The sequence below is a fragment of the Microtus pennsylvanicus genome, chromosome 19 (genome assembly GCF_037038515.1).
Source record: "Microtus pennsylvanicus isolate mMicPen1 chromosome 19, mMicPen1.hap1, whole genome shotgun sequence".
Lineage (NCBI taxonomy): Eukaryota > Metazoa > Chordata > Mammalia > Rodentia > Cricetidae > Microtus > Microtus pennsylvanicus.
The window spans coordinates 36,372,579-36,399,070 of NC_134597.1; the positions used below are offsets into that span (position 1 = coordinate 36,372,579).

General features: G+C 37.8%; 2 protein-coding genes across 2 annotated transcripts; both read left to right on the top strand.

Annotated features, from left to right (window-relative positions):
• The first annotated feature begins 625 nt into the window (after positions 1–625).
• LOC142838173 (olfactory receptor 2A1/2A42-like) lies at positions 626–1,567 on the top strand. The gene has a single exon (XM_075953522.1). The coding sequence runs from the start codon at positions 626–628 to the stop codon at positions 1,565–1,567; it is 942 nt and encodes a 313-aa protein (XP_075809637.1).
• A 10,528-nt stretch (positions 1,568–12,095) lies between these two features.
• Positions 12,096–13,040, top strand: LOC142838174 (olfactory receptor 2A1/2A42-like). Its single transcript, XM_075953523.1, has one exon. It carries the CDS (start codon positions 12,096–12,098, stop codon positions 13,038–13,040), a length of 945 nt encoding a protein of 314 aa, XP_075809638.1.
• Positions 13,041–26,492: the final 13,452 nt, after the last annotated feature.

The following is a 26,492-nucleotide window of genomic DNA, read 5'->3' on the forward strand; positions in this document are numbered from 1 at the left end:
AGTATCTAAACTTTAAATTGAACTCAGTAAGTAAATACCCAGAATTACACTTGTAGATCAAAAATAATATTAATAATGAAAAGTTGCCGTTTCATAATTTCCTTTTGGTAGACCTATGAAAGCAATCTCTAGCTAGTTAGTATATAAATATTTATAGTAGCAATCATAACTTCTACCAAAGCAATTAGAATTCCTTTCTAAGGCTGTTCTCATTTTGAGAGCTCTTTTTGAAAATCAGCAATTCCCCTACAGATTTGTTAATATAAAGGCAGAAATGATCAGTGTTTCATGCTTATTTTATATGTGTGGATTATCGAGTTCTTGGCTGCCTCATGATCAGGGGTTCTAAATAAATAATCATTGGTGACACATTTTTCTTCTAAAAATTGAATGTCAGACTAGTTATTTTGCTTAAAGATAGTTTAATTTTTGTAAGCATTTACTTATTAATTTTAATTAATTAAGTTCCTAGTGGAGGTTCTTAATATTATTCCAAGTCTAAGACAAATAAACAATAGTTGTGTCCAAAATATCTGTGAATGACCGAGTCGTAGTAGAATGTCAAAAGCTTGACACCTATATTTGAAACAGTTCTCAGTTCTCTGCATCTCTCTGTCAGAGTGAAATGGAGGAAAATCAGACAATGGTCACAGAGTTTGTCCTGCTTGGATTCTGCCTGGGCCCAAAGATTCACCGAATTCTTTTTGCATCTTTTTCCCTATTCTATGCCATTACCCTGGTGGGGAATGGGGTCATCCTTGGAATAATCTGTCGAGACTCTAGACTCCACAGCCCCATGTACTTCTTCCTCTCCCATCTGGCCATTGTTGACATGGCCTATGCCTGCAACACCGTGCCCCAGATGCTAGTGAACCTGCTAGATCCATTCAAACCTATTTCCTTTGCTGGATGCATGACACAGACCTTTCTCTTTTTGGCCTTTGCACACACAGAATGTCTCCTCCTCGTGGTGATGTCGTATGATCGGTATGTGGCCATCTGTCACCCACTCCGATATTCTTCCATCATGGACTGGAGGGACTGTGCTGCTCTGGTTATTACATCCTGGGCATGCGGCTCCCTCCTTGGTATGGTTCATATGAGCCTCATCCTGAGGCTGCCCTTCTGTGGACCTCACGAAATCAATCACTTCTTCTGTGAAATCCTGTCTGTTCTCAAGCTGGCCTGTGCTGATACAACACTTAACAAAGTTGTCATCTTTGCAGCTTCTGTGTTCATCTTAGTAGGACCCTTATGCTTGGTGCTGATCTCCTACACAGGCATCCTGGTGTCTGTTTTGAAGATGCAGTCAGGGGAGGGCCACAGAAAGGCCTTCTCTACCTGCTCCTCCCACCTCTGTGTGGTAGGGCTCTTCTTTGGCAGCGCCATTGTCACGTACATGGCCCCCAAGTCCCAGCACCCCGAAGAGCAGCAGAAGATTCTTTTCCTGTTTTACAGTTTTTTCAACCCCATGCTGAACCCCCTGATCTACAGTCTGAGGAATGCTGAGGTCAAGGGTGCTCTCAGGAGAGCACTGGGTAAAGAAACTCATTCCCAGTTGGTGTGATGTTTGAACCACAAGCTGCAGTAGTTCCCTGCAATAGTAACCTCCAGTTGTTAACTAAATACAGAAACATCCACATTGTCTTTTTTCTGTACCTGATGAATAGAACACATCCTCCTTCTACAGGTTCAAGAAATATATAAATGAGTTGTCTTATTGACACAAGGTTTTATCAAACATGACTATTTTCCAATTGAATTGATGTGGAATTATATAATGCTATTACATAATAATTATGATTGTGGTATTATTATTATGTTATTATATTATAACTCATTTTCTAGGCCCCAAAAGTTACATGCCATCAAACCTTGAAGGTAATTAGATATCTTCACAAACTGCACAACATTTAGAAGCAAAACAAGCTATACCCAGAGAAAACCCCTCACACACTAGTCCATTTTGCAACTGCACTTGCCTAGTTCAAGAAACACTCTAAGATATGTAGTTACTGTGCTTTGTGAGACCACAAACTTATATGTTAAACTATTGACTTATATTAATGTCTTAACTTGTTTTCTGAGTGAAGGAGCAGCATTTATTAAAAAAAGAAGAACTACAAGAGGAAGAAGGGGAGAATATATTTTTAAAGACCATAGACTCTGAAGTCACTGAAGCTTTCTTTATAGATTGAAGATTCAACTGGATCAATGATAGCTAGCAAAGGGGTAAATGTGAGCATTGTCTCCTTGAAAAAAAGCTGTAAAGTGAAAATTACCTTAAACTGGGTAGTACAATATTCTCTATAACTGTCCAATGATGAATGTGATCTATATCTGTTGCAGACTTTTCTATTAAAGATTTCCCTGGAATCTTTCCATCAGTTCTTCAGCTTCTATTAGTTCAGATTCTGGTCACTGCCCTTCAAGATCATCTCCTCTTCTGTGAGAAGTTTTGCAGGACATATTTGGTACCTAGCTGGTTCTGCAAATTCTTTAAAAACTAGAGACCAGCATTCAGTACCCAAATATTTTAGATGGGTTTTCAATGAGTTGTCTATGAAATCATTTAATGTATATATGCACCTGTATTCTCATGTCTGCTTGTATATACTCTTGAATACACATATATATGCATGAGTCATGTATACACATGTGTATATGTTTGTGTGTGTGCATTCGTGTGGGGAGCAGAGATAGACTGTGGGTATCTTCTACTGATATCTCCCTCAGTTTTTGATACAGGATCTTTTTACTGAGTCTGATGCTTGCTATCTGACTGGCTAGCCAGCCAGCTCCCAGGATCCACTTGTCTCTCTCTCTGCAGCACTGGTATTACTGGTCTGTGCTTTCATGTCTGATTTTGGGGAGAGAGGAACTAAGGATGTGAACTCAAGCATTCATACTTCTATAGGAAGCAGTTAACACCCAGAACCACATCTCTAGTCCTTGAAATCATTGCTTTACTTTGCCATATCATACTCTTGTCTCTAGTCTTTCTCAATGGCACCATGAGGGTAAAATATTAGAAGTTATTTTTAATGTATGTGTTTTTCATTTGGATATTTAGGCTGTATCAAAGAATAGAGAAAAGCATGGTTATCCTCCCATTCTTGTGCTTACACACCCAACATTCCACCATTGATACTGGATACATGAGAACTTTCCCCAGAAACCAAGCAATCCCTTTTCTGGTGACACTCCAGCTGAACTCCAAGTAGCTCATATTAGATAGTGTCAGATCTCATGAGTTAATGGCTATTTCTCTCAAGACTGCACCACTTCAGCTGGCAATGAAAAGCTCCAGTTATGACCTCTGTTTCTGATTGATTGGGTATAATTCAGGAATCCAATTTCATATACACTACAGCGTCAGGAGTTGCTCAAAGTTATTTGGATTATATCTCCTTTAGGAAAACATGACCCACATTAAATGTAAAAGGGCTGGGTGATGGAGCCTTGTGTTGATAGTTAGTGCCAGGCACATTGTAAAGAGGAGGACTTTAACACCAGCAGCTGAGGAGCGCTTTAACATCAGCAGCTGAGAAAAATAAACCCTATCATAAGCGCTGCCACTTTTATTCCCAGGAGCTATGCATTCCAAATAAACATGTGACATTTGAAAGTGAAATCAGTCAGGACACACAGTTCAGACTGCACCAGCACTCCCCACCCAGGACACTTCTGTCATGCTGCCCTGAAAATACATCTTCCCACATCTTAGTTGTTCTTCCCACTCTAGGAAAAGCTCCTTTGCAAATTTCTCTGATGATGGTTTTCTTTGAGTACTGGTCACACCCTCCTGCTTTAGTTAGGATCTCTATGTATTACTTTCAGCTAGTTCTGGAGGTGCTTTAAACAAAAGAATTATGAATGACCATGACCAATAACACCAAATAGTGTTAGGACATCAATATTTTTATTTCAATTAATACTGACTGTGCTGTTAGCTTTCTCCATTTCTAAACTTATGCAGCATTCTTATTCCTTAAAATAGTAAATACTTATCCAGAAATTTTGTAGCTACTTCCTTCAAATTGAATTATTTCCTCCTGGAATGGATGCCCTCTTGACTTGAGTGTAAAGTAAATTGACTAAACTCAGGAAGAAAACAACTCACAAGTCTCAAGATGGTCCTGAAATTTAGAAGATACATAACACCCTTCTCCAGAGTTGCACAGTAGCAACCACTGCTACAGATTGAGACTTATTGTCCAGCTACACAGCCTGCAAGTCAAGTAAGCAATTTCAGAAATACAGCTTTCACCCACTGTCGAGGCAGGCTCTTCAGAGGTGAGGCTCCCTTTAGTCATCTACACTATTTTAAGAAACCCTCTAAAATTCACTGGTCCAATAAGCTAGGCTTGGGTGGGTCTGTTTTGTTGGTCTGTCATCTGTGCTCTGTCTGGGCAAATGAATGTTTGGTTACATCTCCCGGAGAAAGCCAACACAGGATAAATGCTATCTCAGTTTACTTTAAAGAGAATATAGACAATCTGAGTGACAGTGATAGCTATTGGTGCTATATCCTTCAGGATACTTTTTAAGTTTTGGTTTTTGTTGTATTTGTAAATGTAAAACTTAATTGCTATCCTCTAATATTTCAGGTTTATATCCTCAAATATATATAAATATAAATTTATCATATTGTAATGTTTTCTATAAGACCTAGTTCACACAGATTTTCAGGCTACTTCATAAAGGCAATTTTCTGACTTCTATGTGATTAAAAATAATATGAATATTTATGAACATTTGTTTCAGTTAAACTTTGTTTCCTTGACATTCTAATTCCATGTGTTTATATTTTTCATGTGTTTATGTTTCACAGTGACAGCTTGTTGAAGCAGATACTTTCCTGGCTTGTACAGTAGAAAAGGTGTGATTTTGGTGTTATGTTTCCCAAACGTCCCTTTTTTGTCATTATGAAATTGAATGTTTACCTTGACCTGACTCGAATATTCAGTCTTTTTCACTGGAATGACTTTTTGTTTGCTTGCTTGCTTGCTTGCTTGCTTGATTCTGTTTTTGTGTTTTCAAGACAGGGTTTCTCTGTAGAGCTTGGTTGTTCTGGAGCTTGCTCTGTAGATCATGTTGATCTAGAGCTGGCAAAGATCTGCCTGCCTCTGCCTCCCAAGTGCTTGGATTAAACATGTTGCCACCAATGCCTGGCTCTAGAATGACTCTTTATAACTGGGTTGTTTATATAATGAAGATTTCTCGGGTTATCACAAGAGATGCATTTACATTACTTGAATATTTCCTGGATAAAAAAGAGAAAATAAAATGTTTGTAGAGTATCCTCTACACACAGTGGCTTTTCATATAAGAAATTATTGTTTGGTTTTCCTTTTTTAAAAAAAAGCAGTTTTCCCCATCTTATTAGATGCTGTAAAAGCTTTCAACAAAATTTAACATCCCTTCATGATAAAGGTCTTGAAGAGAGTAGGGATACAAGGAATATACAAAAACATAATAAAGGTAATATACAGCAAGCCAGCAAAAAACATCAAGCAAAATGGAGAAAACTTAATGTGATCCCACTAAAATCAGGAACAAGACAATGTTTTCCATTCTCTCCATATCTATTCAATATAGTACTTGAGGTTCTAGTTAGAGCAATAAGACAACAAAAGGAGATTAAGGGGATACAAGTCAGAAAAGAAAAGTCAAATCTCATTATTTGCTAATGATATGATAGTTTACAGAAGTGACTCCAAAAATCCTATCAAGGAACTTCTACAACTCATAGACAGCTCCAGTAATGTAACATGATACAAGACTAACTCAAAAAAATCAGTAACCATTCTTTATAAAGGTGATAAATGGGCTGAGAAAGAAATCAGATAAATGTCACCCTTCACAACAGCCACAAATAACATAAAATATCTTGGAGTAACTCTAACGAAACAAGTGAAAGACCTGTATGAAAAGAACTTTAAATATCTGAAGAAAGAAATTGAAGAAGACAACAGAAAATGGAAAGACCTCCCATGTTCTTGGGTAGGTAGAATTAACAAAGTAAAAATTGCAGTTTTACCAAAAGCAACCTACACATTCAATGCAATGCTCATCAGATTCCCAGCAAAATTCTTCACAGACCTCAACAATATTATTGTTCTTCAACAATACTAACCTTTCTATGAAAAAGCAAAAAACCCAGGACAGCCAAAACAATCCTGTACAATAAAAGAACTTCTGGAGGCATCACAATCCCTGATTTCAAACTCTACTACAGAGATACAGTACTAAAAACAGCCTGGTACTAGCATAAAACCAGACAGGAGGACTAATGAAACCGAATCAAAGACCCAGATATCAATCCATACCCCTGTGCATATGAAGGAAAAATATAAAATGAAAAAAGAAAGCATATTTAACAAATGGATAATAACTGGATATCAACATGTAGAAGAATGAAAAAACGTCCATATCTATCACCATGCACAAAACTAAAGTTCAAATGGACCAAGACCTCAACATAAAACCAGCCATACTGAACCTCATAGAAGAGAAAGTAGGAAGAACACTTACTTGAATGCATTGGCACAGGAGGCTACTTCCTAAATATAACCTCAATAGCACAGACACTGTGAGAAACGATTAATAAATGGGACCTCCTGAAACTAAGAAGCTTCTGTATAGCAAAGGACATGGTCAACAAGACAAAATGGCAGCCTACAGAATGGGAAAAGATCTTTAACAACCCCACAATGGACAGAAGGCTGATCTCCAAAATATACAAAGAACTCAAGAAATTGGTTATCAAAAGAATAAATAATCCAATAAAAAATGAGGTACAGACCTAAACAGAGAACTCGCAATAGATACATTTAAAATGACTGCAAGACACTTAAGAAAATGCTCAACATTCTTAGCCATCAGAGAAATGTAAATAAAAACAACTCCATCTTACACCTGTAAGAATGGACAAGATCAAAAACACTGCTGACAGCTAATGCTGGAGAGGATGTGGGGTAAAGGGAACACTCATCCACTGCTAGTGAGAGTGTAAACTGGTACAGCCACTTCTGAAATCAGTGTGGTGATTTCTCAGAAACTTAAGAAACAACCTACCTCAAGACCCAGAAACACCACTTTTAGGCATATACCCAAAGGATGTTCAATCATACAACAAGGACATATGTTCAACTATGTTCATAGCAGCATTGTTTGTCATAATCAGAACCTGGAAACAACCTAAATGCCCCTTGACCAAAAAATGGATAAAGAAGATATGGTATATTTACACAATGAAGTACTACACAGTGGAAAAAATAATGATATCTTGAAATTTGTGTGCAAATGGATATATCTAGAAAACATATTGAGTGAGGTGACTCAGACCAGAAAGACAAATATCATATGTACTCACTCATAAGTGGCTTTTAGACAAAAAGCAAAGAAAAACCAGCTTACAATTCACAATCCCAGAGAACACAGACAACAAAGAGGACCCTAAGAGAAATATACATGGATCTAATCTACATGTGAAGTAGAAAAAGACACTATCTTCTGAGTAAATTCGAGCCATTGGGATCATGGAAGAGGGCAGGAGAGGAGAGGGAAGGCAAAGAAAAGAGAGGAGAAAGATACATAGCTCAATAAAAACAATTAAAAAGTAATAAAACAACAGTGTTTTTTCTCATCATGGATACATACTCGTGACAGAGAGGACCATGACCTGAGAAGTTGGTAAAGATGTGAGGATTTCCCTTGGGTTTAAGCTTTAACTCCAGAAGATCAGGATCATCCTGTAATTAGCTCACTGGGTTATAAAGTTCAGTATGGCTTCAACTATAATTATTATTTCTTCAATTCCCAATATCAGAAAAAATGTAAATAAAATGAAATGGCATCGTGTATCTCATAAGGGAAACCACGTTGTAGGGGCTCCTATCTTCCTAGGAAGAGATAGTCTCAAAGGACATAAATGAAACCTTCCAAGCAATGGCCTCCATTTGTGGTTCCTGCCATAGAAGGTACTGCCTTAAATGAGGTAGCCCAAATTATCTAGTATACTTTACCCATCCTTGAACCCTCCACTATTTCTTATAAACTCTCTAAATGCCTTTCACAACACCTCCCTACCTTGGAGCTTTAGAGTGTTTCTTCCTCCATGTATGATTCAACCCAGGTCACCCAAACTCCAGCCAAAGCAGGTTAACTTGAAGACTCGAAGCCAGCAGCTCCTCCAATGGTCCATCTTCTTGGCAGGCTTACCAGAATCCCATGGAGAAAGGGTACAATGGTGATGTGGGATTACCCTTTGTATGTTGTGAATATCATTGGTGACTAAAGAAACTGCTTTGGACCTATAGCAAGGCAGAACTTAGCTAAATGGGGAAAACTAAATAGAATGCTGGGAGAAGGAGGGTAGAGTCAGAAAGAAGTGATTTAGCCTTACTGGAACTTTACCCCGTAAACCACAGCCACATGGAGATACACAGATTACTAGAAATGGGTTAGATGGGTTAAAGATATAAGTGTTAGCCAACAAGAAGCTAAAGCTAATGGGCCAAACAGAGATTTAATTAATACAGTTTCTGTGTGATTATTTTGGATCTGAGTTGCTGGGCAGCAGGGAAATGAACAAGCAGCCTTACTACTACGCTATGGAAAGCATAAGATCAAATGCTGAGAAGTACGTAGGGACTCTAAAGAGAGTTGTAGTCTCAGAGGTATGCTTGGTGGTTTTGTTTCCTAATTGTGTGCTGGGGACAAGAACAAAAATAGAAAAAACACAATTGCCTTGTTGCTTCTTTCAGCAGAGACAGGCATACAGGATATTTCATGTAATAACCCTACCTGTGACCCCCCCTAAGGGCTGCTAACTAGGTTGGACCCTGAGGGAATACCATTTCCTTTCCTGAGGATATGACTGCATTTCAGTCAGAGAGGTTTCTGCAGCTCCACAGAAGATCTGAAGAGACAAGATCTGTGACAGCTTCTAACTATTCACCCTTGAAATGCTGCAGTTAATGTTCAGATAAGAAGGTTACCTGGCCTCACTCCCTAAATCCTCCCAGATGGTGAAAGCTTCTAGGCTTTGGTTTGCTATCATTTGTTATTACCACTCTTTATTAATTTGGAAGAGAAATTATTCTCACAATGGATACCTCATTTACATGCTCAATATTCATAGTTTATATGTGAGCAATTCTAACACTGTAAGTTTGGGAAAATATGTGAAGTGATGTTCTGACTTAATAGAAAAATTGAATAAGTTACAAAATGATGCTCCATTTCAGGAAAAATAATATATACTGGATATTTCATAAAGTTTTCATTTAATTCTTGTCACACCTGTCAAAATACATGCTAAACTTACAAAAAGGTATTTATTCCAATGGAATATGAGGCCAAACTAAGGCCAAGTCTATGTCCTACACATACCTCTCTTTGTACATAGTTTCAAGGATGTGTTTAGACATCTAGAATGCACTAAACAAGTAAGTACGTGGTAGAATTTCTGTAGCCTACAGAAAGTACTTTGGATGAATGTGGAAAGGAACATATATGTCTCTGATCATGTAGCAAAGTGAGAGAAGAAAGAAATGTCAAAAAGCTTTAAGTTTTTGCTTAGAAGGTTTTGATGTTTAAAGCTTGCCTTTATATGAATCTCTTTGTCCTGAAGATAATTTTGCAATGAAGTCTTCACAATACTGGGTCCATCAGCCTGCTCTACTTTGTAATCTTGTAGTATTTGGTGCATAAAATACCACTCCATAGACTCATGCTAAGATGGCCTGACAAAGTCTCTATAACAGTGTGAGAAAGAAAACTAATTCATTTTCAATTCTTTTTCATCACCTACAAGTAACCAGGCTTCTTTTTGAGCTGCAGAGCTGACAAGCAGCAGGGAGTCATATTACACCTCTGTCTGGCCAGTGTGCTACTACAGAGGAGAGGCAGATGTCACAAGATGACTTTTAACTCGAGAAAACTTTAGCAACTTCTGAATGTTGAAATCACATATTCATAGATTTATGTACATCACAATACCTGAAAATTACATTTGCACTTGAAATATGTATCAGTGCAAATTCCTTTCAGACATCTTGATAATTAGCTTCCATTGATTTTTTTATTAATATTAGATATCAAATAGCTATCAAATAATAATATAAAAGAAATAAATATTAAATTCAACTCTCCAACACATTTCAAGCCCTTTAGTTTCTCTTAACAAATGTTAAAGGTTTAACACAGACACAAGAAATAAGTTTTGATATGTTGGAGGACTTATTTCCTATTAAAAGAAAAAGATGACTTAGCATAATTTTTAGAGACTATATCTTAAAGAAACTAGATACACTAAGACAACAAAGGTTAGTTGTTTGTTCTTTTTAATGTATTTGTCATTTAACAAATATCTGGGACACAAAATAGGCAAATATTCAAACTGCTATAGAATAAATTAAGGCTGAAACAATAGTACTAACAAGATGATAATACATCTGACATTTGCATCTTCCAATATCTGGGGCTTTAAAATAGTCTGATATTTTTCTATGTCCTATCTATTTAATAATTAAATTTAGACCATCTTTCACCCTAAAAATTTTAATACTAACCTAATGGTCAATCATACTGTCATGCTTGGGACTTTAAAATATATAAATTATTTAGATTATTTTCAGTCAGTGTAAGTTGGCTGTGTATCAATAATGCTTTTATGAAGGTAAGGACAGCATCTGTTTTCATTTGTAAGGGAACTATTTCATTGCAAGGTATGGTATTAAAGGGTTGTATTGGTTTAGAGTCTGATCTTTCCTTTCTATAACCTAGCTTTGGAAATTTTCTTCAGGGAAACTGGTTTCAAACTCTACTGAAGTACAAATACACAGAGCATGAGCCATAATATCTAAATACCCTTTTTTTAAAATTCAAGATGTGACTGTAATACAAGCAGATAATCACATGTTCCTTCTTTGTATTGTCACCTGCTCAAGAAAAGGGATTTGCACCCAAGGGATGTAAATAACATGAAATGACAGCTAGAAGAACTCTTCAGGAATCCTTCCAGGTAAGGTGATCAATGAACTGTCACCCACCCATCCACGTGGAGCGCAGACATTTATCCTCGCTCTTCCTGGTTCCCTTGTCTCCCTCTTCTGAAGGTCATTTTGCATGAACTTCCAAATGTTGCCTCATAGACATGGTGCCTACACTCCACATCCATATCCTCCCTTATTTTTTAACCTTCCTCCAGACAGATATTTCATAAAGGTAACTCCATTTGAGCTCACAGTTTGATCCAATTCACCAGCTGTGCCTCTGGGAGATTACATCCAAAAAAAATTGTAATGACCTTTCAGTGATGCAGTTGACAAATTACCAAGCATTGATTGTGCTCAATTACCAAAACTGTGATACACATTTTGTATGTATGTGTATATGTGTGTGTTTGTGTATATGTGTGAGTGGTTTAGAAAAATAAAAACATAGACATATATAATTCCATATAGAAATATAATTACATTTTATTTCTCCTACCAACTTCATCCTCACTAACATTGCAAGGCTGTGCATGTGATAAACTTTAGCTTCTGCTCCTTAAGGCATCCAATTATCCTTGGCCATCAAACACAGCTTCGATACTCCAGTCACAAGTTAAACACTAATAAATAACAATTTAAACTTTACAACAGCAATCTGATTTCTGCCAACACAATCTACATTCTCTATGTTTTTCTTGACACTAGTCTCCTAAAAGTTCCACTATTCTCTTATGACCCAGCAACTCACTAGCAGAGTGGCACACATGAGACTCTGGAGCTCTAGTTGTGATATCTTTGTACATACAGGCATGGGAGATCTTAACCGCAGGAGTGCCAAGGTTCTGGGTCTGTACCTGCTGACATATTTCCCTTCTGAAGACTGAATAACAACACCAAAACTTGAGGAGATGGACAGACAACTTAACTATTTGATAAGTAATACTTTATTAATTAATTTACTGAAATGAGTTTCTAAAAGTGTATTTTAAAAGTATTCCACACCAAAAATACTGATGAAAATAAAAATTAAAACAGATGTTTTAATATGATTGCATCTCCTAGTACTCTCTATCTCTCCTTCCTAGAGAAATGGAAGAAAATCAGACAATGGTCACTGAGTTCATCCTGTTGGGATTCTGTCTTGGTACAAGGATTCACCAAGTACTTTTTGGATTGTTCTTGCTCTGTTTCACCTTTACACTGTTGGGGAATGGAGTTATCCTTGGATTAATTTACCTAGAATTCAGGCTGCACACTCCTATGTACTTCTTCCTTGCTAATCTGGCCTTGGTTGACATCGCCTATGCCTGTAACACAGTGCCCCAGACACTAGTCAACCTATTGGATCCAGACAAGCCAATCTCCTTCGCTGGATGCATTATACAGACATATCTCTTCATGGCATTTGCTGTCACAGAATGTCTTCTCCTTGTGGTGATGTCCCATGACCGGTACGTGGCCATCTGCTACCCCCTACACTATACTGTCATCATGAACTGGAGAGTGTGTGTTATCCTGGCTCTTGCTTTTTGGATATTTAGCTTTCTCCTGGCTCTGGTCCATTTAGTCCTCATCCTGAGGTTGCCCTTCTGTGGACCTCATGAAATCAATCACTTCTTCTGTGAAACTCTGTCTGTCCTCAAACTGGCCTGTGCTGATATAACACTAAACAAAATCATTATTTTCACTGCTTCTGTATTCATTTTAGTGGGGCCACTATGCTTTGTACTGGTTTCCTACACACGAATTCTGATGGCCATTCTGAGGATCCAGTCAAAAGGGGGCTCAAGAAAGGCCTTCTCCACCTGCTCCTCCCACCTCTGCGTGCTCGGGCTCTACTTTGGCAGCGCCATCATCATGTATGTGGCCCCTAAGTCCCAGCACCCCAAGACAGAACAGAAGATTCCTTTCCTGTTTTACAGTTTTTTCAGCCCCATGCTGAACCCGCTGATCTACAGTCTGAGAAACACTGAGGTCAAGGGTGCTCTCAGGAGGGCACTGGGTAAAGAAACACATTCCCAGTTGTTGATGTGATGTTTGAACCACAAGCTACCGTAGTTTGCTCCAATATAAGTCTCCAATTGTTAACTAAATACAGAAACACCCACAATGTCTTCTTTTCTGTGACTGATGATAAGAACACATCCTCCTTCTTATTTGCATTTTGATGCAAGGTTTTATCAGACATGATTAATTTCCAATTGAATTGATGTGGAATTATATAATGTTATTATATAAAACTAATCATTGTTGTGGTGGTAGTAGTATAATGATAAGTATTATTATTATTATATTGTAATTCATTTTCCAGGTCCAAAAAGTTACATGCCATCAAGTCTTGAAAGTAATTAGATATTTTCACAAACTACACACAATTTCAAAGCAAAAGAAGCTATACCCAAAGAAAGCCCATCACACATTGGTCCATTCTGCAACTGCACTTGCCTAGTCCAGGAAACACTCTAGGATATGTAGTTGCTTGTGTTTTGTGAGACCACTAACTTATATATTAAAACTATTGACTCATATTAGGGTCTTAACTTGTTTGCTGAGTGAAGGAACAGAATTTAAGAAAGCAACTACAAGAGGAAGAAGAGAGAGTATATTTTTAAAGATCATAGACAGTGAAGTCACTGAAACTTAATTTATACATTGGGGATACGACTGGATCATCGGTAGCTAGTGAAAAGATAAATGTGATTGTCTCCTTAAAGAAGCTGAAAGTGAGAATCAGATTAAACTGTTTGGGTAATGCAATATTCCTCTACAGCTGTACAATGATGGACGTGATTATATCTGTTGCTGACTTTTCTATGCATGGTTTCCCAGCATCTTTCCATAAGTTCTTCTAATTCTATTAGTCCAGATGCTGGTCACTGTCCTACAAGACCATCTCACCCTCCATGAGAAATTTTGTGGGATACATTTAATACCTAGCTGACTCTGCAGCTCAGTTAAAAACTAGAGACTAGCATTCAGTCACCATATATTTAATGTAGTTTCTCGATGAGTTATCTATAAAATCCTTTAGTGTATATTAACATGTTTTTCCCTGTTTATGTGTGTATACGCCTAAATATACATATATATGCATGTGTCACATATACACATGTGTGCACATTTGTTTGTGTGCATTTGTGTGATGTGTGTGTCTGTGTGTTGGCCAGAGATCAACTTTGCTTATTATCCTCTAATGATGTCCCCTTCAGGTTTTGATACAGAATCTCTACTGAACCTGATGCCTGCTGTGTTGATTGGCTAACAAGCAAGGCACAAGACTCTTTTCTACCTCTGTAGGACTGGGGTTACTGTGTGTACTTCCATGACTGTTTTAATATGGGTACTGAGGTTCTGAACTCAAGTGTTCATGCTTATGTTTCAAGCACTTAACAAAGAGAGCCATATCTCTAGTTGCTGAAATCCTTTTTCAGTTTGTTCTGAGATATAATGTACTCTTTTCTTCAGTCTTTCTAAATACTACAATGAAAGCAAATATTAGAAGTATTTTTTAAAAAAATATATAAGTGTTTTCCATTTGGAGACAGACACACTGAAACTTTATTGGTAGGCCACGACCTCAAGGTGATGCACAGATTAATGGAGATGGGTTATCTTGAGTTCAAACTTTGAGTCTAAGGATGTGTTGCTTTGGAAAAGAGGTTCTTCTTTTGTTTTCACAGAGCATGAGAACCTGTGGATTGCATCCAAACTAATATGGTTTGATGGACCGAGACCCCTGAAAGGTTGCTGTGAATGCCTCCCACAATATTGTGCCCAATAAATAGCAGGAAGCAATTTGGAGAAACTATTCCCAGATTCCCAAACATTTATTGTTTGTGAATGTTTCTTTACATTTAAAGGGGAATATGCTATAGAGATTGCATTGGTATGGATATTAGTTTATTGATACAAATTTAAGGTTAATTTTATTATATGTGTATTTCTGCTCTTGATTAAGGTATTATGTATACAGCTCATTTAAAAATGTAATGTATAATTAAGAAATATAGGGAGTCATCTATAATAGTGAAGCTCATAGTCATGTTAGTTAGATTTTTTAGATATACAAAGATATATTTCATATGGATAGGCATTCTTCAAACCTTTCAAAAACTACAGAATATGGCACTTAAAATGTTTAACAACTTAAGACTTTTCATGACAGTGAGACACATCTGATCTTGGCAGCACCAATATACTTCAAGAGGAAGATGGGCATGGAAGAATCCCCTCATGGAGTTGCTTAGCCATTTGGGCAAGAAACTCCTCTTGCCTGGACTGCTTGAGGAACTAGACATACAGGACCCACAGAGAAATGACTACTAAACTTGCTTAAACGTTGGACAATCCTTCTGGGTTCCTGTTTCATGAAAGACACTGCCAGAGATTCTGTAGGACACAAAAGAGTGTGAATGACAAACTGCAAAGATAGGTGGAACAGTCATTGAAATTTCCTGCTTCATGGAAAAGTCTGCCAGATACTATGGGCCTGTAGGCTGAAGACAGATGCCCCAATGATACATAAGTGCTTTGGGTGACTGTCCAGGCAGCAAGATGCCTCTGTTGATTCTAGATTTTTAGAAGTTGCTTACATTGTGCTTCCTGTTTACATAGGTAATATTATATCCTTCTGGAGTTTTTGATAGAGTTGAAGAATTTATAGTTATAGTTTTCCTTAGTTATGATAAGAGATAAAGTAAATATAAATACTGTAACTAAAATTTTTGTTTGATATATGTTTTGTTATATGTAATTTTACTATGTTAAAGTTAAAACCTTCCATTTCATTTAAACAGAAAGGGGAGGTGATATGGGATTCCCCTCTGTATGCAGTGAATACAATTGGTAAATAAACTATCTTGGCCTGTTTATAGGACAGAATGTAGGTAGGCAGGGAAAACTAAGATGAATGGTGGGATAAAGGAGGTGGAGTCAAGGAGAAGTGATGGAGCCTCCACAGGAGACAGATACACTGAAACTGTGCTGGTAGGCCACAACCTCATGGTGATGCACAGATTAATGGTGGTGGGTTTAATTAATATGTAAGAGTTAGTAAATAAGAAGTTAGAGCTAATAGCCCAAGCAATGTTTTAAATAATATAGTTTCTGTGTGGTTATTTTGTTTTGGGGTGGCTGAGAGGAACAAGCAGCCTCTTCCTGCAAATAACTATCTCTACTAGGTAATGCCAGATCTTTTGAGTCAATTGCTCTTCTCACAAGACTATACCACTTCAGTTGACTATGTAAAGCTATAGTTTGACCACTTCTCATAATTGATTTCAATTTCATATCCACTACAGCCTCAGGAGTTGCTCAAATTTACTTGGATTATGTCTCCACATGACCCACATTAAATTTAAAAGTCTTATGTTGATAGCTATTGCCAGGCAAAGTTTCACATTATAAAGAGGAGCTATTTAACATCACCAGCTGAGAAAAATAAACCCCATCATGAGTGCTGCCACTTTTATTCCCAGGATCTATGCATTCCAAGTAAACACGTGACATTTGAAAGTGAAATCAGTCAGGACACACAGTTCAGACTGCACCAGCACTCCCCACCCAGGACACTTCTGTCATGCTGCCCAGAAGATTCACCCTCCCACACCTTAGTTGTTCCTCCCATTCTAAGAAAAGGCTCCTTTGCAAATTTCTCGGAAGATGGATTTCTTTGAGTACTGATCACACCCTCCTGCTTTAGTTAGGATCTATATGTATTGCTTTCAGCTAGTTCTGGAAGTGCTTTAAGCATAAGAGTTTTGAATGACCATTAGAACCAAATAGTGTTAGGACATCAATATTTTTATTTCAATTAATACTGACTGCACTGTTAGCTTTACCCATTCTTATACCTGTGTAGAATTCTTATTTTATAAAATAGTAAATACTTATCCAGAAATTGTGTAGCTATTTCCCTCAAATTGAAATTGAATTATTTCCTCCTGGAACTGGTACCCTCTTGATTTAAGAAGAAAATTAAATTGACTAAACTCAGGAAGAAAAGAACTCACAAGTTTCAAGATGGTTCCGAAATTTAGAAGATATATAACACCCCTCTCCGGAGTTGCACAGTAGCAGCCACTGCTACAAAGTGAGACTTATTGTCCAGCCACATTGCTTGCAAGTCAAGTAGGCAATTTCAGAAATGCAGCTCTCATTGTTTCTTCACCCACTGTCGAGGCAGGCTTTTCAGAGGTGAGGCTCCCTTTAGTCATCTGCACTCTTTTAAGAAACCCTCTAAAATTCACTGGTCCAATAAGCTAGACTTGGGTGGGTCTGTTTTGTTGGCCTATCATCTGTTCCCTGTCTGGGCAAATGGATGTTTGGTTACATCTCCCAGGAAAAGCCAACACAGGATAAATGTTATCTCAGTTTACTTTCAAAGGAGCATAGACAATCTGAGTGACAGTGATAGCTATTGGTGCTATGTCCTACAGTATACTTTATAAAATTTGGCTTTTGTTGTATTCCCAAATGGGAAATTTAATTAGTATCCTCTAATTTTTCAGGTTTATATCATCTGATATATGTTGGTCATATAAAAATGTTTTCTATAAGAACCAGTTCACACAGATTTTTCAGGCTACTTCTCCATAGAGAAAATTTTCTAATTTATGTGTGTTTAAAAATATTAGAAACATTTATAAACAGATTTGTTTCAATTAGACTTTGTCTTCTGTGCTATTCTAAACTCCATGTGCTTATGATTTTCATGTGTTTATGTTTCACAGTGACAGTTTGTTGAATCACAGATTTTCTTAACTTGTTATACAGTAGAAAAGGTGTGATTTGGGTGGCATATTTCCCAAATTTCCATGTGTTTGCCATTTTGAAATTGAGTGTTTACTTTGTTCTGACTCAAATGTTAAGTATCTTTGACTAGAATGATGTTTGTTTGTTTGTCTCTGGTTTTTATGTTTTGTTTTTTGTTTTGTATTTTGTTTTGAGACATGATGTCTCTGTGTAACAGCCTTCACTGTCCTAGAGCTCCATCTGTAGACCAGGATGGTCATGCAGAGATCTGCCTGTCTCTGATTTCCAAGGGCTCACATTAAAGGTGTGTGCCATCAATGTCAGGATCCAGAATGCTTCTTTGTGACTGGTTGTTTACATGATGAATATTTCTTATGATTATTACAGGAGTTTGATTTGTAATAGTGGCAGGTCTCCTTGATGCAAAAAGAAAATAAAATGTTTATGGAGTGTCATCTAGGTACAATTCATATAAGAATTGATTGTTTGACTTCCCTAAAAAAAAAAGTGGACTTTGTTCTCATTGTGATAAAAGTGGTTGTGACCAGCAAACATGATGTAGGATTCCCCTCCGTATGCTAAGAACATGCTTTATTACTATTGGTTAATTTTTAAAAAAGGTATTTTGGCCTATGGCAGGACAGAATATAGCCAGGTTATGAGAGATGGGGGGGGGGAGGACAGAGTCAAAGAGACATGATGTAGTTGCTGAGAAAGAAGGATGCCAGAAGCTTACCAATAGGCCACATTCTCATGAATACAGAGATTAATATATATGGGTTAATTTAAGATGCAAGAGCTAATAGGAATACATGTAGGTTATTAGCAAAACAGTGCTGTAATTAATACAGTTTCTCTGTGATTTTCCAGTCTGGGTGGCTGGGAAATGAACAAGCTGACTCTGGGGCTTGGATTCACTTAAGACCTAAAAAAGCTTAAAAATAAAAGCTTCCAGAATGTATGTGCAGGCAAATATTCATATGAATAAAATCAAAATAAACAAATCACTTAAATATCAAAAAAATAAATAAAAGCTTCTAAACTCACAAAAATGGGAGACAATAGGAACTCATTGGTAGCCACATTTTTTTCAGATAAGTTCTGTTTCTGGGGGTGAGCAGAGAATGTGGCTCCTTAAAGAGAGACTTCCTGATCCAATATTAGGAACAAACACTGTGCAGCTTCTTTAAAGAAGGCTTCCTGGTTCATGCTGGCAACACTAACTCTGGCTCCTTTGGGAGATCCTGCTCTGAAATGTGGTTTGTGAGCAGAGTGCTACTAGTTGCTTAATGGCTACATAGACCTGCGGAGTCCCTGGAGCTAGGGTGGTGAGCATGGTTCGCAAACACAATGAATAACATGGCAGAGCCAACAGGCAGGGCTCCGGAGTTGGTACTAGCCATGCTCACTTATCATTTTTTTATAAAAGGCAATTCTGGTCAGAAAATGATTACAGATATACAATAAAGACAGATTCAGACAATAAAGAAACCTCTGAATGGGTCACAGAGTGTTTTAAAATGTTCATAGGTATGGGAAGAAAGGAAAAAAGAGTATAAGAGTATAGACTGGGCCAGGCGGCGGTGCCGCACGCCTTTAATCCCAGCACTCGGGAGGCAGAGGCAGGCGGATCTCTGTGAGTTCGAGGCCAGCCTGGTCTACAAGAGCTAGTTCCAGGACAGGAACCAAAAGCTATGGAGAAACCCTGTCTCGAAAAACCAAAAAAAAAAAAAATAGAGAATGGACCATCATAGATTAAAGGAGTAAAGATAATGGAATAAATATTAAAAAGCAATAACGTAAAAATACCCATGTAATGACAGAAAATACACAGGGAGTCTGGGTTATGAATATTATTTGTTTTATTTGAAATTTTTGACTGTGGCGAGACATTTGTACATGAGGGATGCTAAGTTGAATCGACATATGTATTTCAAATGTATCCTGACTTCAAAATTTGAATCTAAGAATATGTTACTTTGGAAAGGAGGTTCTGCTTTTGTTTCCACAGTGGGTGGAAACCTATGGATTCATTCTAGACTAAAGTGGTTTAATGGAACAAGACACCCTGAAAGCTCTCCAGGAACCCCAAAAGTACTTCATCCAACAAACAGCAGAGAGAAGTTTGGAGAAACTAAGCTAAAATCCCAAAGTGATTTATGAATGTTTGTTTCCATTGAAAGCAGGCTGATTATAAATGGTCACAGTCAATATCTTTCTATTAAAAATGGGGAGATATGATATAGAGATGGATACTTTGCATTAGTATGGACTTTGGTCTATTGAAACAAATTTAAGGTCAATTTTTTGAGTATATGCATTTCTGCTCTTGCTTAAGGCATTGTGCTCATGCAGCTCATTTTAAAATGTAATATCCAGCACTGGGGCCGAATCCTGAGGGCAACCGGGCGGGCGGGAGTTCCTTTGTTTCAATAGCCTGCCTGCACCAAGCAAGGTAGGCGCTTTGTTTACGAGCTACCCAACCAGCACAGAGATCTGATCTCGGCACCAGGAGAGAGATCACTGGAGCACCAGGAGAGCCATCACTGGGGAGGTACATCAATAGGCAAGGAGACCTGACCCTGTAAAAGAAGATGCATAGGGGAGCATTGGGAGGAAAAGATGGGCAGGCGCCAATGCAAGAATTCACCCAACAATCTGAAAAACAACATGAAACCACCAGAACCCAGTGACCTCACAACAGGAGGACATGAACACCTTAATTAAGAAGAAGTAGAAAAAATGGACTTTATGAAAGTGATTGACACCCCTAAACAGCATGTAAAAAATGCCCTTATAGAAATGGATGAGAAGTATAACAGAAAGTTTGAAGAATTGAATAAATCAGTAAATATTACCCTAAGAAACTAAGGAAAAACAATCAAACAGATAATGGAAACAGTTCAAGACTTGAAAACTGAAATGGAGGCAAAGAAGAAAACACAAACAGAAGGCTGGCTGGACATGGAAAATCTAGGTAAACAAATAGAGACTACAGAAACAAACATAACTAACAGAATACAAGAGATAAAAGAAAGAATCTCAGATTCTGAAGATAACAGAGAAAATAAACCCACTGATCAAAGAGAACAGCAGTCCAAAAAACTCTCATCACAAAACATTCAGGAAATATGGGACACAATAAAAAGACCAAACCTAAGAATAATAGGAATAGAAGAAGGAGAAGAAGTGCAGTTCAACGGTCAAGAAAATATATTTAATAAAATTATAGAAGAGAACTTTCCCAACCTAAAGAAAGATATACCTATGAAGGTTCAAGAAGCATACAGAACACCAAATAGGCTGGATCAAAAAAAAAATCCCCTTGCCATATAATAATCAAAACACAAAGCATACAGAATAAAGAAAGAATATTAAGAGCTGCAACACACAACCTCTACTACTAAAAAAGTGACCGGAGTTAACAACCACTGGTCATTAATATCACTTAATGTCAATGGACTCAACTCACCTATAAAAAGGCACAGTCTAAGAGATTGGATATGAAAACAGGGTCCAACATTCTGCTGTTTACAAGAAACACACCTCAACCACAAAGACAGGCACCAAATCAGAGTAAAGGGCTGGGAAAAGGCTTATCAAGCAAATGGACCTAAGAAACAAGCAGACTATGCCTTTTCTGACAGGTGTAAGATGATATCTCAAAGTTGTTTTGATTAGCATTTCCCTGATTTCTAAGGAGGTTGAGAATGACCTTAAGTGTCTTTTGGCCATTTGAACTTCTGGTGAGAATTCTCTGCTCCAATCAGTGCCCCATTTTTTAATTGGGTTAATTAGCATTTTAAAGTCTAGTTTTTTTGAGTTCTTTATATATTTTGGAGATCAGACCTTTGTCTGTTGCGGGGTTGGTGAAGATCTTCTCCCAGTCAGTAGGTTGCCTTTTTGTCTTAGTGACAGTGTCCTTTGCTTTACAGAAGCTTCTCAGTTTTAGGAGGTCCCTTTTATTCAATGTTGCCCTTAATGTCTGTGCTGCTGGGGTTATGCATAGGAAGCAATCTCCTGTGCCCATATGTTGTAGGGTACTTCCCACTTTCTCTTATATCAGGTTCAGTGTGTTCAGATTGATATTGAGGTCTTTGATCCATTTGGACTTGAGTTTTGTGCACAGTGATAGATATGGGTCTATTTTCATTCTTCTACAGGTTGACATCCAGTTGTGCAAGCACCATTTGCTGGAGAGGCTGTGGAGAAAGGGGTACCCTCATCCATTGCTGGTGGGAATGCAATTTTGTGCAACCACTTTGGAAATCAGTGTTTCGGTTTCTTAGGAAATTCAGGATCAACCTACCCCTGGACCCAGCAATACCACTCTTGGGAATATACCCAAGAGATGCCCTAGCATATGACAAAAGCATTTGTTCAACTATGTTCATAGCAGTATTATTTGTAATAGCCAGAACCTGGAAACAACCTAGATGCCCTTCAATGGAAGAATGGATGAAGAAAGTGTGAAATATATACACATTAGAGTACTACGCTGTGGTAAAAAACAATGACTTCTCGAATTTTGCATGCAAATGGATGGAAATAGAAAACACTATCCTGAGTGAGGTAACCCAGACCCAAAAAGATGAAAATGGGATGTACTCACTCATAATTGGTTTCTAGCCATAAATAAGGGTCACGGAGTCTACAATTGGTGAACCTAAAGATGCTAAATAAGAAGGTGAACCCAAGGAAAAACATATAGTTATCCTCTTGGCTATGGGGAGTAGACAAAATTGCCGGGGAGAAAATTGGGATCTTGGGGGTGGGTGCGATGGGGGTAAGGGGAGATGGGGAGAGAAAAGTGAGAAGGGGAGGATGGGCGGAACTTGGGGAAACAGGATGAGTGGGATAAAGGAAGGTTGGATAGGGGAGCACGGAAGCACAATTCTTAGTTAAGGGAGCCACCTTAGAGTTGGCAAGAGACTTGAACCTTGAGTGGCTCCCAGGAGCCCAAGGCGATGTTCCCAGTTAGTTCCTTGGGGAGCTGAGGATAGGGAACCTGAAATGACCCTATCCTATAGCAATACTGACGAATATCTTGCATAGAACTTTCGTCTGGTGATGGATGGAGATAGAGACAGAGACCCACACTGGAGCACTGGGCTGAGCTCCCAAGGTCCCAATGAGGAGCAGAAGGAGGGAGAACATGAGCAAAGAAGTCGGGACCACGAGGGGTGCACCCACCCACTGAGACAGTGGAGCTGATCTACTGGGAGCTCACCAAGGCCAGCTGGACTGGGACTGAAAAAGCATGGGATAAAACCGGACTCTCTGAACATGGCAAACAATCAGGGCTGATGAGAAGCCAAGGACAAATGGCATGGGGTTTTGATCCTACTTCATGTTCTGGCTTTATGTGAGCCTAGCCAGTTTGGATGTTCACTTTCCTTGACATGGAGGAGGGGGGAGGACCTTGGATTTTCCACAGCGCAGGGAACCCTGACTCTCTTTGGACTGGAGAGGGAGGGGGAGAGGAGTGGGGGGGAGGGGGAGAAGAGTGGGAGAAGAGGGAGGGAAATGGGAGGCTGGGAGGAGGCGGAAACTTTTTTTTCCTTTTCTCTATTAAAAAAAAAAGAACCTTACCGGGAGGCCACAGCCTTATGGAAATACACAGATTAATAGAAATAGGTTAATTTAAGAGCAAGACCTATCTAGGAATACACGTAAACTATAATCCAACAGTACTGTAATTAATATAGTTTCTTTTTCTTTTTTTATTTTTCGAGACAGGATTTCTCTGTAGCTTTTGGTTCCTGTCCTGGAACTAGCTCTTGTAGACCAGGCTGGCCTCGAACTCACAGAGATCCTCCTGCCTCTGCCTCCTGAGTGCTGGGATTAAAAGCATGCGCCACCACCGCCTGGCTAATATAGTTTCTGTATGATTATTCAGGTCTGAGAAACTGGGAAACTAATGAGCTGTCTTCAATTACACAAAGCTGGAAACAATGTGTGGATCTCCCTTTGGGTTTATGTTTTAACCCCAAAAGATCAGTATCACAATGTAATAAACCTACTAGGTTAGAAAGTTCACTATTGTATCAACTACAACTATTATTTTGTCAATACCTAATATTCTAAAAAAATAAATGAAAATGAAAATGCTTCTGGCATTGTGTAACTCCATCTTCCTGGCAGAGACATAGCTACTAAAGAAACCACCTTGTAGTGGCTTTTATCTTCCATGGAAGGGAAAGTTTCAGAAGTAGATCAATAAGAACTTCCCAGTAATGATCTACATTTGTTGTTCATGCCTTAGAAGGTACTGCCTTAAATAAGATCCCCCAAATTCTCTTTGGACTACTTCCCCTTCTTGAACTCCCCAATCTTTCTTATATCTTTCGAAGCAGCTTAAAAGCACCACTCCACATAGAGTACAACTTGCAATCAGATGAGTTTTAGAGTCATTTTTTTTCTTGTGCTTCAGCACAAGGCACCCAAATGCCAACCAAAGCAGGTTTACCTGAAGACTGAAAGCCAGCAACTCCTCCAGTGATCCAAATTTTTGGCAGGCTTATCAGATTTCATTGAAACTGGGAACAATGCTATTCTGGAAATTATGAGATCAAATAATGAGAAGTTCTTAGGGACTCTAAAGAGAATTGTAGTCTCAGAGGTACAATTGATGGTTTTATTTCCTAATTGTGTTCTTGGGACAAGAACAGAAATAGAAAATCACAATTGCTTTTTTGCTTCTTTCAGCAGAGGTAGGCACACAGGCTATTTCTTGGCATAGCTCTTTCTGTGCCCCCTCAAGGGCTGCTAACTAGACTGGACCTTGAGGGAATACCATCTCCTTTCCTGAGGACATGACTGCATTTCAAAGAGGTTGCTGCAGTTCTGTGCAAGATCTGGGGAGACAGTATTTGTACTAGCTTCTGGTTGCTTCCTGTTGAAATGCTTGCGGTTAATGTTCAGATAAGAAGGTTGCCTGGCCTCACTCCCTAAATCCTCCCAGATTGCGGAAAAATTCCAGGCTTTGGTTACTCTCCCTTTGTTATTACTCTCTCTATGGATGCTGAATTTACATGCTCAATACCCACAGTTTTTATGTGAGCAATAACTACATTTTAAATTTGGAAAATATATGTAAAGTGATTTTTCTGACTTAACAAAAATTATAATAGAAAAATATATTAAGTTACAAAATAATGCTCCATATCAGGAAATTTAAAAAACACTGGTTATTTCATAAAGGTTGCATTTAATCCTTGTTACCCCTGCCAAAATACATGCTAAGCTTACAAAAATGTATTTATTCTAATGGAATATGAGTACAAACTAATGCCAAGTTTATGTCTTACACATACCTCTCTTTGTACATAGATTTAAGAATGTACTTAGACATCTAGAATACACTGAACAAATATGTACATGTTAGATTTTTTTGTAGCCGGCAGGAAGTGCTTTGGGGTTCGTACGGAAAGAAACATACGTGTCTCTGATCATGTAGCATAGTGAGAGAAGAAAGGTCAAAAAGCTTTAACTTTCTGCTTAGAAGTTTTTGATGTTTAAAGTTTGCCTTTATTTGAATCTCTTTATCCTGAAGATAATTTTGCAATGAAATCATCGCAATACTGGTTCCACCAACCTATCCTACTTTGTAATCCTGTAGTATTTGGTGCATAAGATACCACTCCATAGACTCATGCTAAGATGGCCTGACAAAGTCTCTATAACAGTGTGAGAAAGAAAACTTATTCATTTTCAGTTCTTTTTCATCACTTACAAGTAACCAGGCTTCTTTTTGAACTGCATAGCTGGCAAACATCATATTACACCTTCTGTCTTCCCCGTGTGCTACTGAATAGGAGAGACAGATGTCCATCAAACTTTGAGATTTGCTTTTCTAAATATGGAGAGTTTAAAGGTTAAATCTTTGTCGATACAGAAAACAAATTCATCTTTCTGACTTAGATATTTACTCTAGAATGGTAAAGTCACAGGATGACTTTTGACTGGATAAAAGTTCTAAATTTTGAAACCACACATTTGTAGATTTATATACATCATAATGCCTGAAGCTTACATTTGCAATTGAAATATGTATCAGTGCAAATTCCTTGCAGACATCTTGACCATTAACTTCCATTGATTGTTTTTTACTACTATTAGATATGTCAAATATCTATCAAATAAAAATAAAAGAGAAATAAATATTAAATTCAACTGTTTAACACATTGCAAACTTTTTTGTAGATCTTACCAAATATTAGAGATCTTACTTTAACTCACAAGAAATAATTTTGCTAGGCTGAAGGACTTATTTCCTACAGAAAAAAGAAGCTGATTTAGCATAATTGTTAGAAACTATATCTTTAAAGAAACTGGATCAAATAAGAAGACAAAAGTTAGTTGCTTGTTCTTTTTAATGTATTTTTAATTCAACAAATGTCTGGGATACAAAATAAACAAATATTTTAAGACAGAAACAATATTGCTAGCAGGCTAATAGTATATCTGACTTTTCCATCTTCCAATGTCTGTGACTTTAACAATATTGCTAGCAGGCTAATAGTATATCTGACTTTTCCATCTTCCAATGTCTGTGACTTTAAAATAGTTCAATATTTTATTATGCCCTATGTATTTAATAATTAAATTTGGGAAGTCTTTCACCCTAAAACTTTTAATACCAGCCTAATTTTCAACCAGCCTCTCATGCATAGGACTTTGAACTTTATATATTATTTAGAATACTTTCAGTCAATGTAAATTGGTTGTGTA